Genomic DNA, 16,682 nt, shown 5'->3' on the forward strand with positions numbered 1-16,682 from the left:
CAAACAGGAGTCCTTCTGGTGCAGTAGAGCACATGTGCTCTACAAATGAGCTGTGTTTGCTCTGATGTTCCTCCTTTTAAGCATCCCTGGTATGATAGCAAACACTGAAGATAAATTTTGAGGATAAAAATGTACTGAAACCAGGGGTGGGAATCACTTCAATAAAAATTTCTGGAATGCCCTTATATAGAAATGAGGATTCTCCAGCAATTACTTATTCTTTATTGGAGCTCATGTACCATCATAAAAACAATTTCAGGTGCAGCCTAGAATCTATTGTCTACAGAAAGCATTACTGGCACATATAAAGTCTGACATTCTCCAAGATTTACAGAGCAAATGTTTATATGCCTACTCAGAGGTAGGTCCAATTTATTTCCATGTGATTTGCAGCCAGGTAATCATGTACAGGATTGCAGCCTTACAATACTGTAGAAGAGAAAAATAAGGAGGGACATGGTCTACGTTTATAATGTTATGGATGGTGTGAATGGATAGGGAGACATGCTCATAAAATGCTAAAAACCTGTAGTCTGGTCACCTAATGAAATCAACTGGCAATAGATTCAGGACAGACAAAACAAAACACTTTTTGCATGCACACAATTTATCAGGTTCCCTGCCATAAGAATGCAGTGATGGCTACTGCCTCAGATGGCTTGGAAGGGGGATTAGACAATTTTATTTGAGTCTATATCCCAGTCTATCCCATGGGTTCAAAGCAGCTTTGTCAAATTTATTTGAGTCTATATCGCACTGTGTCCCATAAGCTCAGACCAGCTTGCAGCCGTTTTTCTAAATGTTAATAGCCTCGTGCCCTAGGGGCTCACAATCTAAGGCAATCGGATGGATTGAGCGATAAAAGAGGCCAAACAAATTGAAAATGAAATTGTCATGACCACACTCCCCATCCACCAGGGATCTAGGCACAGAATCGGAGGCTGCAGGGGCACCATATGAGTCTGGGTCAGGGCTCAGGGCTGATGGTGGTAGACAGGGAGGCCACTGCACCTGAGATGGTTAGATAAGAACTAACTCCCTAGACCAGGGATGGCCAACAGGTAGATCTACTGGTAGATTGTTGGTGTCTGTGATAGATCGCAGTAGATCACAGGACCCCTTCCACCACCCCCCCAAAACAATTTTGAGCTCCCCCCAAAAGCCCAACAACTTTGGTCAATCCAGTGGGTAGATCATCACCACCAGCTTTTTTATAGTGGGGGTAGATCGCAGTCTCTTGGAAGTTGGACAAGCCTGCCTTAGACCACCAGGGCCCATATAGCATCAGAGCCTGGTCCATCATGGACACCCTTCCCTTGAGCCTGACGAATCAGATGCTTCCTGCCACACATCATAGTCCGGCAGCGCTGGGAGTGCATCAGGAGGGAAACTATAGGATGAAGGAGGAGTGCCTGTATTCAGCCCAGAGGCTTTCCCCCTTTTCTGAAGGCAGTAGATGCGGGTCTCAGTCTGCTCCAAACCTTTGCGGAAGTGGCTCGCTTGGAGCTATCCATGGTGCTGGAGCCTTGCCTCCAGCCTTGCTGATTTCCTGGTGGGCTCCAGCATCAGACCAGAACATGATCAATATAGTCAATGTAAAATCTAGTGGTTTTGTGCGGTTTTTTTTTGTTTTGTTTTGTTAAATTAGGGAATTAATTAATTAATTGTTTAGGGAAGTTTTTAATATTTAATGCTGTATTGTTTTTAACACTCGATTGGGAGCCGCCCAGAGTGGCTGGGGAAAATTCAGCCAGATGGGTGGGGGTATAAATAAATTATTAATTAATTAATTAATTAATTAATTAAACAACAACAACCCTGAGCTGAAACCAGCAATAATCCTGGGATAGGCAACACACTGCTGCCTTCCAGGGGTAGTTAGCTTCCAAATTCCATCAGCTTCACCACTGCCCTGTGACCCTGCCCTGTGACCCTGTGCCCTGTGAAGGGTGGGATAGAATCACAGAATTGCAGAGTTAGAAGGAACCATGAGGCTCATCCAGTCCAACCCCCCCCCCCAATGCAGGAATCTTTTTCCCCCAATGTAGGACTGGAAACCACAACCCTGAGATTAAGAGTGACTCTTGCTCTGCTGCCTGGGCTATCCAAAGCAGTATAGAAATTTAATAAATTTAATTAATTAATTAATTAACAGACTTGGGGTGCTCCCATGCTCGTTTTGACATATCTCCAATTAAAAGTAGTAACCAGACAAGGGAAAACCCTAGTTAAGAACTTAGGAAGCCAATTCCAACCAGTCCAAGAAGACAACACTAAGCCAGAAGGGGTAATTGGCCTATGACTTAGTGGATGGTAGCTTTGTGGTGTTTTACTCGCCACAGGGAACCAGGCAAACAATGATTTACGAACTACATCTTCCTTTACCTACTCAGCACACGCTGGGAGATGACCTTTGTGCTGGGGAAAAAATGCTATTTGTGCTTATAAATACTTCAGTTTCTTGTACCACCGCCCTCTCTTCTTCTTGCTCTTACCTTCGTGGTCTGGCAGTGCGAAACAAACGTGACTTTGGCAAAGGGATCAGAAAGCCCACTGCTGTCGGCTGCGATAAGACCCCTGGCCTGATACATGTGAACTCTCAGCTGGAAAACATTCTTGGCTGTGTAAACACAACAGAAAGAAGGAAAGTTATCACCGTGGGGAGGGATCAAAGTGGTCCATTGTGCAAGTTCATCTTCAGGTAGGACTGGGAGAGACTCCTGCCTGAAACCCAGGAGAGCAGCTGCCAGTCAGTGTAGACAATCCTGAGAAATATGCACCCAGTCATCTGATTCAGTATAAGATAGTTTCCCATGTTCCAATATTTCCTAACAAAGCCAAGTTCGTCGTGTCAGCTCGAAGTCACTTGCCAGCTTCCCTGGGTCACTTTTTGCTTGAGAACCCACTTGCGATTGATTTATTTTTTAAATCAGTGGCATGGACAAAAAGTACCCCAATGGCAAAATAAAAATAAATCAATAAATTCCTCTTTTTTTGCCCCAGGTCTTTTTCATTTACAGAACAAAAATCATAAATGGCTGCAATTTAGGGACATTGTATACTACTGCGTCTGGGCAGTGGGGCAATATCCGAGAAGGACTGTGTTGCAGGTCTATTTCTGTGTAAATTCTGTGATGAAATGTGCCACTCAGGTAGATTTAACCCCATAAGGTGTAAAATATGAAGGCAAGAACAGGATAGTACTGAGATAGGTGCTCCTTTAGACTTCCAAATGTTTGCATTCCCATCAACCCCAATCTTTGGCCATGCTGGTTGAGGCTGATGGCAGCTGTAGACCAAAATAAATGGAGGGCACCAGCTTGGGGGAAGGAAGGATAGACAGACACATACAACCCATCTGTGTTCGATGAAACTTACAGGCTAGCCACTGGTTTTCCCAGCTTTGCCTCCCTCTCAAAGCTGCCCCATCAAATCAAAGAAGGGATCAAGTCACTAGGTGCATATATATTTTTTAATTACGTATTTTGTCTTTTTTATATTGTAATTTTATGTTGTGAACCATCCCGAGGTCTACAGATAGAGGGTGGTATCATCGCCGCCACCATCATCATCCTCAGCAAACTAATTCATCCACCACCACTGCAGGAATGTACGAAAGGAGGCATGACCTAAGGATTACCGTATTTTTCGCTCTATAACACGCACCCAACCATAACACGCACGTAGTTTTTAGAGGAGGAAAACAAGAAAAAAAATATTCTAAACGAAACAGGGGATGTATTATTTTTGTGGTTCATGCTGTGGCCACAGACATGTGATCTGACAGTGAGTTTGGAGTAGCCCAATGCAAAAATCCTGAGGATCCATGTGGATCCGTGCTTTGTAACCATGTTTTAAGTGGGGAGGGAAGGAAAATCACTCAAGGGACAAGGAGCACGCGTGGGGTGTGTGGAGAAGGATGCTGCTAATAATGAAGAAGAGGGGTATAAGGGGAGAAGGCTCCTCTCCCGTCCCACTTTGCTCCTTTAAAGCAAGCAGGCTCTGCTTTTCTTCCTCCTCCCCACTCATCCCTGGCTTAGCGAGCTGAAAAACTTTGCTGCTATGTAGCGAGCTGAGTGGGGAGGAGAGAGGAACAGAGAGCCTGCTTGCTTTAAAGGAACCAACCGGACAGGAGCCGCTTACATTCTCCCACTTTGCTCCTTTAAAGAAGCAGGCTCTCTGTCCCTCTCTCCTCCCCACTCAGCGGCTCTTCTCCCGCTTTGCTGTTTCAAAGCGAGCCACGGAGGAGGGAAGGAAGGGGAACCATGGATCCTCTGCTCACAACTGCAGCAGATCCCCCCGCCACTCGTAGGCATTCCCTCCATAACACGCACAGACATTTCCCCTTACTTTCTAGGAGGAAAAAAGTGAGTGTTATGGTGCAAAAAATACGGTACATATGAACCCAATATATCAAACATATGTTGGAAATGTAAAGAAACGGAAGGGACCTTTTATCATATGTGGTGGGAATGTAGAGAAATTAAATTTTGGGAAATGATATATAATTGTCAGGGAACTGCCATCGGAGTTAGAGGTGCTGGACAGGCTCCAGCAGAGTAGGAGAGACTCTGCAGCAGAAGCAGGAACCAGCAGGGGGAGTGCAGGAGTTACAGCGGAGGGGAGGCTCTCAGACGCTTCTAGTGAGAATAGTGAAGAGGTAACTAGACCCCCTTTAGGAATTCCCTCCCTTCGCCGGAAACTGTCACGCAGAGAGTCACGAAAGCGCATGTCCGTCAAACAGCTTTTATGTTGGCGTAAGTTCCGTAGACGCCCACTGTCAGATTCTACCAGCGACTGACGGAGTCATGCTTTTGGGGGCTCCGTTAGTGCCTGGGTTTGGATGACCGGCCAAACCCCAGCGGGATCAAGCTTTTACGCACAAGCAGCTCATTATCCCATCACAGCAATCTGACAGTGCCCGAAAGCTGTTTGTGCAAGCAGAGGGCATCATGAGTGAACCAGCAGGAACCGGGGCAGCTGGAGCTGGAGCAGATCCAAGCCTGGAAGAAAGGTACAGGGCGTTGGAGGTCCAGCTCGCACTGCAAACGGCGAGGCTGGAGGAGAGGAGGGCTCAAGATGCAGATAAGGGGAAAACCACCCCACTTGCCAGAAGGGTGCCTGGATTGGTGCAGAAATTTGGGGGGAATCCCAGGAACTATCAAGCCTTTAGAACAGAGATGCAATATGCTCTCAATCTACTGTTTGATGACTTCCCCGATGAGAACTCTAGAGTGGCGTACGTGATTGGCCATCTAGAGGGAGGGGCGAGGGACTGGGTTCGCCCCCTGATGGCAGCCAATAATGAAATCTTAAAGGACACAATGAAGTTTTTTCGCGCCATGGACTTGATGTTTTCCAGCGAGATTGAGCAGGGGATGGTGCGCAGGGAGTTGATGGCTTGTAAACAGGGGAGCCGATCTGTACGTGAGTACTGGACTGAGTTCACCATGCTGATTCATAGACTGGGGTGGAACCTTGCTAGTGAACCTATTCAAATGCTATTTGAAGAAGGTCTCTCTCCGGCAGTGAAAGATGAACTTTCCCGGGCGCCTAGGGCGGAGTCTATGGACCAGCTGACTAAATCAGCGCTGTCCATAGGAGCACGCCAGGAGGCTAGAGCTTTGGAAAAGCGGGAAGGAAAGGGGGAACGTTGGAAGGACTTCCGCATTCCAGAGATTCCGGAGCAGCCTTTCCCGCCAGCAGAGCCGATGGAACTTGGAGCAGCGCGCGCGCGCACAGTTTCAAACACCAGTGAAGGGCGGAAGAAGGAGGGAAAGAGCGGCAAGAGATGCTATCTCTGCCAACAGCCAGGTCACTTTGCCAGAGTCTGTCCGCAAAGGAAGGAATGGCAAGGGATGGCAGGAACTGTTGGGGGGAAGGAGGAGGATGAAATGAAGGAGCAAGTAAAAGCCAACGCCTGGTTGCCAACATCGGGGCACAGCAGCCAGGCCAGGGAGTAGTGAACGTGCCCACGCCGGAACCCCCAAGACCAGCACTTGTGATAGAGGTGTTGCTGGAACTGGCAAACGGACACCCACTAAAGATAAGAGCGCTATTGGACTCAGGTAGCTCATGTAATTTCATGAGTAAGGAGTTTGCAGCTGAGCACCAGATACAGACTATCCCATTAAGTAAGCCTTTGCAGGTTACCACGATTGATGGGAGGGAGCTGTTGGGAGGAGAAGTGAGCCAACAGACTGTACCAATGATAATGAGGGTGGCACGGCACACAGAACTGATAGCGTTTAACGTAGCCACCCTGGGAGGAGCCCCTATTATCTTGGGAATGAGCTGGCTGGCACTACATGATCCGCTAGTAGGCTGGCATCAGCGCGTGGTTTCCTTTGGATCAGCACATTGCCTAGAACACTGCAAGGAGGGAGAGGCCCAGGCAGGCAGCAGGGCCACTCTAGCAGGGGTGGAAGTGATGGACAAGGGGAAGGTGCCACCACAATACGCTGACTTGATTGACGTATTCAGCGAAAAGGAAGCGGATAAATTGCCCCCGCACAGACCCTTTGACTGTCAAATTACCTTACTCCCAGGAGCACAATTGCCAGTGGGGAAGCTGTATGCAATGTCAGACAGTGAGATGCAGGAGTTAAGGGAGTTCATTGACAAGAATCTCAAGAGAGGTTTCATCAGAGAGTCACGAGCGGTGGGGGGCAGTCCAGTGTTCTTTGTGGACAAAAAAAACACGGGCAAGCCCAGACTTGTGTGTGATTTCAGGTCCCTGAATGCAGTGTCAGAACCAGTGACTTTCCCTATGCCTAGAATTGATGACATTCTGACACAGGTGAGAAAAGGGAAGATTTTTACCAAGCTGGACCTTAGGGGGGCATATAACTTGATACGTGTGAGGAAGGGGGATGAGTGGAAGACCACTATGTTCACCCCCTTGGGGGCGTTTGAGTACCTCGTTATGCCTTTCGGATTACAAGGAGGCTCCGCCTGTTTTCAATCATTCATGAATCACGTCCTGGGGCCATTGCTCTACAAGAACTGCGTAGCGTTCTTAGATGACGTCCTGGTGTACTCAGAGAATGAGGAGCAGCATGTGCGAGATGTAAGAGAGGTACTGAGCAAACTGCGAGAAAACCGGCTGTGGGTGAAACTGGAGAAGTGTCAGTTTCATACTAGGGAGGTGGAATTCCTGGGGTACCGGTTGTCTGACAAGGGATTGGCCATGGATCCCAGCAAGGTTCAAGCGGTACTGGAATGGAAAACACCAAAGACCAAGAAGGACGTGCAAAGGTTCCTGGGGTTCGGAAACTTCTATAGGAAGTTCATCAAAAACTTTGCCCATTTGACCGCGCCCATCACAGATTGTCTTAGTAGCAAAAAGAAATTTGTTTGGACGGAAGAAGCGCAGCGGGCGTTCGAACGCCTAAAGCAGGCGTTTGCGTCGGAAGAACAGCTTCTGCACGTGGATCTACAACAACCAATGAGAGTGGAGACTGACGCGTCAGACCGAGCAGTGGGGGCCGTGCTTCTCCAGCCGGGAAAGGATACGTCGGAATGGAGACCGTGTGCATTCTTTTCGCGGAAATTGAACAAATCCGAGAGGAACTACACAGTGTACGACAGAGAACTGCTCGCCATTCATGAAGCATTCCGGAAATGGCGGCACTTGCTGATTGGGGCGCAACACAAGGTTCAAGTCCGAACTGACCACAAAAATCTGGAATATTGGAGAACAGCCCGTGTCCTGAACCAGAGACAAGTGCGATGGGCCCAGGAGTTCTCCAAATTCCACTTTGAGATTCGTTACGTGCCAGGTTCAGAGAACGTGAGAGCGGATGCCCTTTCCAGGAAACCTGAGTACTTAGAGGGGGAGGGAGCGCCTGAGGCAAGGCATGTAATCTCTGAAGACCGCTGGGTGTGTGGGGCGGCATTGGTGGGGCAAAGGGAACTGATGGAAGGTACGGAGAACGATGAATACGCCCAAGAGAAACTCAGAGAACTCAGGAGGACAGAAGAGAACACAGGGGGATTTGAAGAAAAGAACGGGGCGTTGTATTACAAAGGGGCACTGTACATACCAGATGGGGAACTGAGGGGCAGAGTACTCAAGCAGTTGCATGACAGCCCCACAGCGGGACATTTTGGACAGCACAAAACCATGTGGTTGGTTACCAGGGAGTTTTGGTGGCCCAAGGTGAGGGAGGACGTGCGGGAATATGTTAGGGGTTGCGACAGGTGTCAGCGAGCAAAAGGAGAGAGGGTGGCGCCAGCGGGGCTATTACAACCCTTACCCACGCCAGAAAGGCCTTGGGAGGCAGTATCCATAGATTTTATGACGGACCTGCCAAAATCCAAAGGCAAAACAGCTGTTATGGTGGTGGTAGATCTATTAACCAAAATGTGTCATTTTATAGCCTGTTCACATGCGGTTACAGCGGAGGAGACCGCCAAGTTGTTTGTAGAGCATATTTTCAGGTTGCATGGCGCCCCCTTGAGGGTGGTCAGTGACAGAGGCAAACAATTTACTTCCAGGTTCTGGAGGAAACTTATGAGCTTACTGCAAGTAGAACTCAATTTCTCCACTGCCCGACACCCAGAAACTAATGGGCAAGCGGAAAGGGCAAACGGCATTTTGCAACAATACCTGAGGTGTTATGTAAAGGACAGAGAAAATGATTGGGTAGATAAGCTACCGCTGGCCGAATTTGCCTACAACAACGCGGAGAATGTGTCCACAGGGATGAGTCCTTTCCTGGCAAACTATGGGTGCCATCCCCGGGCATTCCCAGGAGAGGGGGGGGAGAGATGGAGCGTGCCGGCAGCGGAACATTTTTTTGAAGAGATGGAAGCGATCCACCGTCAACTTCAACTTAACTTAGAGAGAGCCAAGGAAGAATATAAGAAGCAAGCAGACAGAAATAGGAGGGAAGGTGAAATCATAAGGGTGGGAGACCGAGTGTGGTTGTCCACCCAAGGACTACCGTTCAAGGGTGGGAGTAAGAAATTGAGACCCAAGAAATTGGGACCCTTTGAGGTCATACAGCAGGTCAACCCAGTAGCATTCAAACTCAGACTGCCCAGTCACATGAAATTACACCCAGTATTTCACAGGTCATTACTGTCGCCGTACCGAGAGGGACGTGAGTGGGGGGAGCGTGAGAGAGAGGCCACCCAAACGCTCGTGATAGAAGAGAGAGAGCGCGACATGAACGTGGCAGGAATCATTGATTCCAGGTGGAAGGGGAATCAGGTGGAATATCTGGTAGAATGGGAGGGGGAAGTAGAGTCGGAAAACACTTGGGTGCCAGCAGAGGTAGTGAATGACGAGATCTTAATAGAAACATTTCATCAGCGTTTCCCAAGAAAACCGCAACCCGTGGCACGATTTAGAAGGGAACACTTTGGGACCACCGATGAGGAGGGAGAGTTTGAAGGGTTCCCAGAGTCAGGGGTGGGTGAGGAAGCTGCCTCCGACGAAGAAGAAGAAGACGGGGAGAGAGATGGGACGCCGTGGCTAGAAGTGTTTGAATCCTCTGATGACGAGGATTGCTCTTTCAGGGGCTTTCCGCCCTCACCGCCAGTGGGAGAGGAGGCGGGAGGGGGTGAAGGGGGGCCTGGGGGGGAGGTGGATGTCAGGGAACTGCCATCGGAGTTAGAGGTGCTGGACAGGCTCCAGCAGAGTAGGAGAGACTCTGCAGCAGAAGCAGGAACCAGCAGGGGGAGTGCAGGAGTTACAGCGGAGGGGAGGCTCTCAGACGCTTCTAGTGAGAATAGTGAAGAGGTAACTAGACCCCCTTTAGGAATTCCCTCCCTTCGCCGGAAACTGTCACGCAGAGAGTCACGAAAGCGCATGTCCGTCAAACAGCTTTTATGTTGGCGTAAGTTCCGTAGACGCCCACTGTCAGATTCTACCAGCGACTGACGGAGTCATGCTTTTGGGGGCTCCGTTAGTGCCTGGGTTTGGATGACCGGCCAAACCCCAGCGGGATCAAGCTTTTACGCACAAGCAGCTCATTATCCCATCACAATAATGAATTGAAGAAAATGTTTAAAATGACATTTGTAAAAAAACCAGAAGCATTTTTGTTAGGGATTGTAGGACAAGACCTGCCAAAGAACTTATTCATGTATGCTACAACAGTAGCAAGAGTCTTGATAGTACAAGGATGGAAGAACGAGGAAATCCCGACAAAAGAACAGTGGCAAGAGAAATTGATGAACTATGCAGAACTGGCTAAACTGACATACAAACTGTGAGAGAAGGACAACTGTGACTTCAAAGAAGAATGGGAACTTTTTACAAAGTATTTAAAAAGACAGCAAAATCAATTGGACTCCTTGGCAGGTTTTGAATAAACATACACAAATTTAGTGATTGATAACATGGCAGATAGATAATATAAGTAGTGAAATAATTTTATAATATGCAGAGAATAACAGTGCTGAGAAATCAGAGTGAGGAGTTGAGGGAAGTCTTGGGGGGGGGGAGAGGGAGGGTTTGATGGGGAATGGGGAAAAGGGGGGGGAATAATGAATATGATATGTTTTGATATACTGTTATGTTGAAATTGTTAATAAAAAAAATTAAAAAACAAAACATATGAACCCAATATATGATTTTTTTAAAAAAAATAATGATAACCAAACAACCCTGGCTGAGTATAAGGCAGCTTCCTACGTCGCTATGTTCCTAACATTTAAAGAATGTCTTACTTCTGTAAACCAGGCTAACAGGCGGAGGGCTGCCATGATGTCCTGAGCTTGCTCCCGAAGGCGTTTCTGTTTCATATCCAATAGGCAAGTTGTCCAAAATCGTGTGCGCATATTTGGCGGAGCCAAGCCACAGGTATGTGTCGACTTTTCCGTGAACGTTCCAGCCAGGAGGCCGTTTTCCTGGCAACTTAAAGTAAAAAAGAAGTGTCCAGAAGGTCAAGTTTGTTTGTTTATCAAGAGCCATTCTTCCAAAAATCACAGACTAGGGTGCAATATATAATTATATAACACAAATTATGTACAATCCTATTTAAACCATCAGAATGAGGAGAGGGACAGCTGAAACAGCAGAGGAGCTGCCAAACTCTTAAATAATTGCAGGGTGGGCTACATGCTCCAAGGATGAAATATTTGAAACCTGGGTAAGCCCTCAGTGCTATGGAATTAAAACGTAGATAAAATTGCCCATTTCCTCATCTAGGCTGCATGGACACCAAACATTTAAAGTATATCTGAAACACACACCGCTGTGAAGAGTCCCAAGAACTGTAGTTTACCCCTCACAGAGCTACATTTCCTAGCATCCTTAACAAACTACAGTTTCAAGGAGTTGGGGAAGTGGCAAGTACCGTATTTTTTCGCTCTATAAGATGCACCAGACCACAAGACAAACCTAGTTTTTGGAGGAGGAAAACAGGAAAAAAAATATTCTGAATCTCAGAAGCCAGAACAGCAAGAGGGATCGCTGCGCAGTGAAAGCAGCAATCCCTCTTGCTGTTCTGGCTTCTGTGATAGCCGCGCAGCCTGCATTCGCTCCATAAGACGCACACACATTTCCCCTTACTTTTTAGGAGGGAAAAGGTGAGTCTTATAGAGCAAAAAATACGGTACTTTAAATGTATGGTGTGTATTCAGCCTTTGTCACTGATCTCAAAAAATGGCTGTTCAGGGTGGGAGGATCCCTTGCTGATTCATGGCTGAATTATTTCTTCTTCTTCTTCTTCTTCTTCTTCTTCTTCTTCTTCTTCTTCTTCTTCTTCTTCTTCTTCTTCTTCTTTTAAAAAAGGAGTGGGTTGTTGCATAAATTTGTCTGGCAGTGTAGATGCGACACCAACAACAATGGCTGTCTCCTCAAACGGTTGGGAGGTTCTCAGACTTACTTTCAAGAAGTGAGTTTTAATCTTCCCACAGTGCTTCCCTCTCTGCTCGGCCACCGGGGAATAGAGCAAGTCTTTGGCTGGGATTCTCGCGTAGGCAACTCTTTTGTTGTTGCTCAGCATCCAGATGAAGACGTCGGGAACCGTGTGCTGAGGCTTGAAAAAAAAAGACAGGCATGTGATTTGACCATCACGAACACCATTAGGCTTGTGAAGAGCGTGCTTTCTCTGGGAGGTCAGCCATCTTTGATTGCGTGTGAATCAAGAAACAAGAGTCCATCTCCAACAAGTGCCCTTCTTTCTGTTTCCTTAAACCCCACCACCGCCACTCCAAAAATCTTCTGCAGGATTAGAGAGGTTTGAAAAAACCTGGGAATGTGGCAAGAGAGGTTGTTGCTGTGTGGAAATGCTTGTAGCCTCTCTGATACACTGGTACCTCAGGTTACAGACACTTCAGGTTACAGACTCCGCTAACCCAGAAATAGTACCTCGGGTTAAGAACTTTGCTTCAGGATGAGAACAAAAATCTTGCGGCGGTGGCATGGCAGCAGCGGGAGGCCCTATTAGCTAAAGTGGTATCTCAGGTTAAGCACAGTTTCAGGTTAAGAACGGACCTCCAGAACGAATTAAGCTCTTAACCCGAGGTACCACTGTCTCTCAGTGTAGCAGGATTTACTCTTGTATGTGTTTGAAATACAGTGGTACCTCAGGTTAAGTAATTAATTCGTCCTGGAGGTCCGTTCTTAACCTGAAACTGTTCTTAACCTGAAGCACCACTTTAGCTAATGGGGCTTCCTGCTGCTGCTGCGCCGCCGAAGCACGATTTCTGTTCTCATCCTGAAGCAAAGTTCTTAACCTGAAGCACTATTTCTGGGTTAGCGGAGTCTGTAACCTGAAGTGTATGTAACCTGAGGTACCACTGTAACAATGAGGAGAAGCTCAGGACTGATCTCATTCCCCCTCCACACTCATAGAATCATGTAATTCTAGAGCTGGGAGGGACCTCGAGGGTCATTTAGTCCAACCCTCTTCAATGCAGGAATCTCAGCTAAAGCATCCATGACAGATGGCCATCCAACCTCTGCTTAAAAACCTCCAAGGAGGGAGTCCATTCCACAGTTAAATTCAGCAACACAACAGTGGGAGGCTGGACACTGCACCCTTCCACACCCACACACCCAATGCACGTAGGAGCCTTCACACCAACAGAAAACAAACTGGAGTAGTTACCTCATCGACTAAGAAACGGATCTTCCCAATGTAGTTCTGAGTTTCGCGCATCATTTCTTCGAGTGGAATCTTCTTCTTTTGCTGCTGGATGATTGTTTTGGCATCTTTGGACATCGCTTCCTATGACAACAAAGAGGCAGGGCGTTACTAAAGTCACCTACCCTGTCAGATTCATGAGAGACAAATCGGCAAGAGTCAATCGCGCCACTTTCATTCTTAAGTACAATGTTCCACATTTCCACGGCTTCTTTTTTCCCCCCTTCAAAATTCCTCATGAAAATTCATCAACATTTTAGTGTGATTTCCCCCCCGATAAGCATATTTTTGCACAGCAATTTCCCCAAATGCGTTTTTTCGCTAAAATATACATATATCTGCACACTTTGTCATAGTATGCATTTCGAAACACATTACTTGACCAATGAAATGCAGTGGGCATTTCAAAGGATGGCTATGTTTCTGTTCAAGTATTGTTTTCAAAAGTGGGAATTAGGTAGGTTCACCTTTAAATGTGGACTGAATTGGATTTCTCCCACATCCCCAACTACAAATTCCTTGCTATCCACTGGGACATACAAGGAAAGGTAACCTTATCTTTTGTCTGCTAACATCCTCCAGCAAGCAGGCGATAGAGTTAAAGGGTGCCTTCTTCAATTGTCACAATGGGATAGATTAGATGTCAGAAGAGGATCTTATCTTCGCAAAAGATGCATATTCCTACCTGCATTTTCAGCAGGTGAATTACTCAGAAGGGGAAGCAATTTGTCATTTGCAAGAGCCCTATTCTCCCCCTTTTTTGCCTTCCTTTATGCATTTTTCAATTCTGGGCAAACCTACAGAACTGGGCCAGTTCACACACATATGTGCAACATTAGTTCCCTCGTCATTTAATGCCTCACCAATTGATAGTGCTCATCTGAACGCAAGAGCTGCTTCTGCTGAAAATATTGCATTTAGATTGATACAAACGGGGCCCGTTTAAGATTTTTTTGACACCTGGGGCAAAGAGGCACATATTGGTGTTGCAGCAGATTATGGATACACTTTTGATTTATCTGGGGAGACAACCATGCCAGGAGGGAAAATAAATCTCTTGAACTGAGATTTCTGATGTGGCAGTTGACTTTTCAGTCATGCCTCCCTAGGCACCTGCTTAGTCTGACTTGTTTACACAGGGGACAGCTGTGTCCCCCCCCCCCATACAATTCTCTCCCAGAGCATCACCAGGTCCCATCGCTCTCAGGAGAACTCACTCTATGTGCAATGAAAGTGTGTGGCGCCAAGGAGCTCTGCACACCAGCTACACAGGCTGAGGGGAGGTGTGAATATGCCGTTTTAGAGCTGATTTATATATCTTCATATAGCTTTTGATTCTATGTCTTATTTTGTATGCAAATACCGTAGGGTTTTTTGCATATTTATTATAAGTCACCAAGAGATTGATTATTAATTGGCATACAATTGCAGATCTAAGTAAATAAAGGTCACAGGAACACCACACATTTAAAGCACTGTTAAAGGTAAAGGGACCCCTGACCATTAGGTCTAGTCGTGGCCGACTCTGGGGTTGCTGCGCTCATCTCACTTTATTGGCCGAGGGAGCAATAAAGCTGCATGACAGCTTCCGGGTCATGTGGCCAGCATGACTAAGCTGCTTCTGGCGAACCAGAGCAGCGCATGGAAATGCCGTTTACCTTCCTGCTGGAGTGGTACCTATTTATCTACTTGCACTTTGACGTGCTTTCGAACTGCTAGGTTGGAAGAAGCAGGGACTGAGCAACGGGAGCTCACCCCGTTGTGGGGATTCGAACCTCTGACCTTCTGATTGGCAAGTCCTAGGCTCTGTGGTTTAACCCACAGCGCCACCCGCATCCCCCCCACCAAAGAATTATGGGAAGTGCAGTTTGCTCAAGGAGATGAGAGCTGTTAGAAGAACACCTATTCCTCTCAGAGAGCTATGGTTTCTTCCATGGGAAGAGAGGTTGATTGTCAATCCACTCTGGGAATTGTCACTTTGTGAGGGCATTGCTGGTCTCCTAACAACTCTTAACATATTACCCTTCCCCGGATTCTTTGGGAGAAACCATGACTGTTTAAATGAAAGCTTCAGATGTGGCCTCTTTGTCATGGACTCACAGCTGTCCATGGAGGCACAGGTCAATTCTGTGTCCAGGACAGCTGTTTATTAGTTCCATCTGGTACGCAGGCTGAGACCCTACCTGCCCGCAGACTGTCTCACCAGAGTGGTGCATGCTCTGGTTATCTCTCACTTGGACTACTGCAATGTGCTCTATGTGGGGCTACCTTTGAAGATGACCCGGAAACTACAATTAATCCAGAATGCGGCAGCTAGACTGGTAACTGGAAGCGGCCGCCAAGACCATATAACACCAGTCCTGAAAGACCTACACTGGCTCCCAGTACGTTTCCGAGCACAATTCAAAGTGTTGGTGCTGACCTTTAAAGCCCTAAATGGCCTCGGTCCAGTATACCTGAAGGGGCGTCTCCACCTCCATCGTTCTGCCCGGACACAGAGGTCCAGCCTGAGGGCCTTCTGGCGGTTCCCTCGCTGCGAGAAGCCAGGTTACAGGGAACCAGGCAGAGGGCCTTCTCGGTAGTGGCACCTGCCCTGTGGAACGCCCTCCCACCAGATGTCAAAAACACCTACCACCAGACTTTTAGAAGACATCTGAAGGCAGCCCTCTTTAGGGAAGATTTTAAAGTTTAATAGGTTATTGTATTTTAGTGTTTTGTTGGAAGCTGCCCAGAGTGGCTGCGGGGACCCAGCCAGATAAATTATTATTATTATTAAGTCACCGCCATTCACCACCATTCATTTCACAACATTTATATACTGCTTGGTTGTCCTAAAACTTCCCAGTGGTTTTATTTGTGAGCCAGGTGCCAATTGTGGCGCATGAACTCAAGAGGCTTGGCAGATAGAGCAGCTTTATAGCACATGGCATCTAGTATTCAAGAAAATATCTCACGTACCAATTCTTGCTTATACAACGTCAGCCTCTTTTTGTCCAAAGGCGTCCGATTCATCAGTTTGGGCTTCTTTTCAGCATTCGCAATGAAGGCCCTGAAATGAAGACACAGTCAGAGATGGTATCTTCATAACGATGGATCGTAATTCTCCTGCAGCAAGTTCCTCTGTGTAGCCCACCAGATGAGCCAGAAGATACTAAGCGCTCAGATTCATAATGTAATATTAAAGCGGAGGCATCATTTATTGCTGGGAGAAGTATAAAGAAGTGGAAATGCAATTTGTATGGTAATATTTCAATATGAAATTAATTAGTTTGGGGGATATGTGGCTATTTTGCATCCCATCCATTGTGCTCAAACGAGGTTTGAGCAAGCAAAGTCCTTTGTATGCATGTTGACCTTGCAAATTTTTGCAGAATCTATTTGCAGTGGATGCTGCTGATTATTTCCAATGTGTGCGATGTTCTTCTGACAGTTCCAAAAGCCTAGTGGGCAATCTGGTAATGAATCTGCTGGAATATGAGGAACAGGAACAGAATTGAAAAAAATAAATAAATGGATCTGTACATGAAGTTGGAGCCTAAGTCAGCAACAGCTTTCTGCAACAGGACACCAAGTTAAGCG

General features: G+C 46.9%; 1 protein-coding gene across 2 annotated transcripts in view; it reads right to left on the reverse strand.

Annotated features, from left to right (window-relative positions):
• The window catches only part of FER1L6 (fer-1 like family member 6), a 122,028-nt gene that overhangs the window by 54,458 nt on the left and 50,888 nt on the right, over window positions 1-16,682 (reverse strand). For both annotated transcript variants that reach the window (XM_083748950.1, XM_083748949.1), the window contains exons 16-20: window positions 16,062-16,152; window positions 13,068-13,187; window positions 11,841-11,993; window positions 10,681-10,867; window positions 2,496-2,620 (exon numbers count right to left, since the gene is read on the reverse strand). In XM_083748950.1, coding sequence (XP_083605076.1) covers window positions 2,496-2,620; window positions 10,681-10,867; window positions 11,841-11,993; window positions 13,068-13,187; window positions 16,062-16,152 — 676 coding nt within the window. The remainder of the gene's footprint in view (window positions 1-2,495; window positions 2,621-10,680; window positions 10,868-11,840; window positions 11,994-13,067; window positions 13,188-16,061; window positions 16,153-16,682) is intronic.

This window comes from Podarcis gaigeae (assembly GCF_964106915.1).
Source record: "Podarcis gaigeae genome assembly, chromosome: 7".
Taxonomy (NCBI): Eukaryota; Metazoa; Chordata; class Lepidosauria; order Squamata; family Lacertidae; genus Podarcis; species Podarcis gaigeae.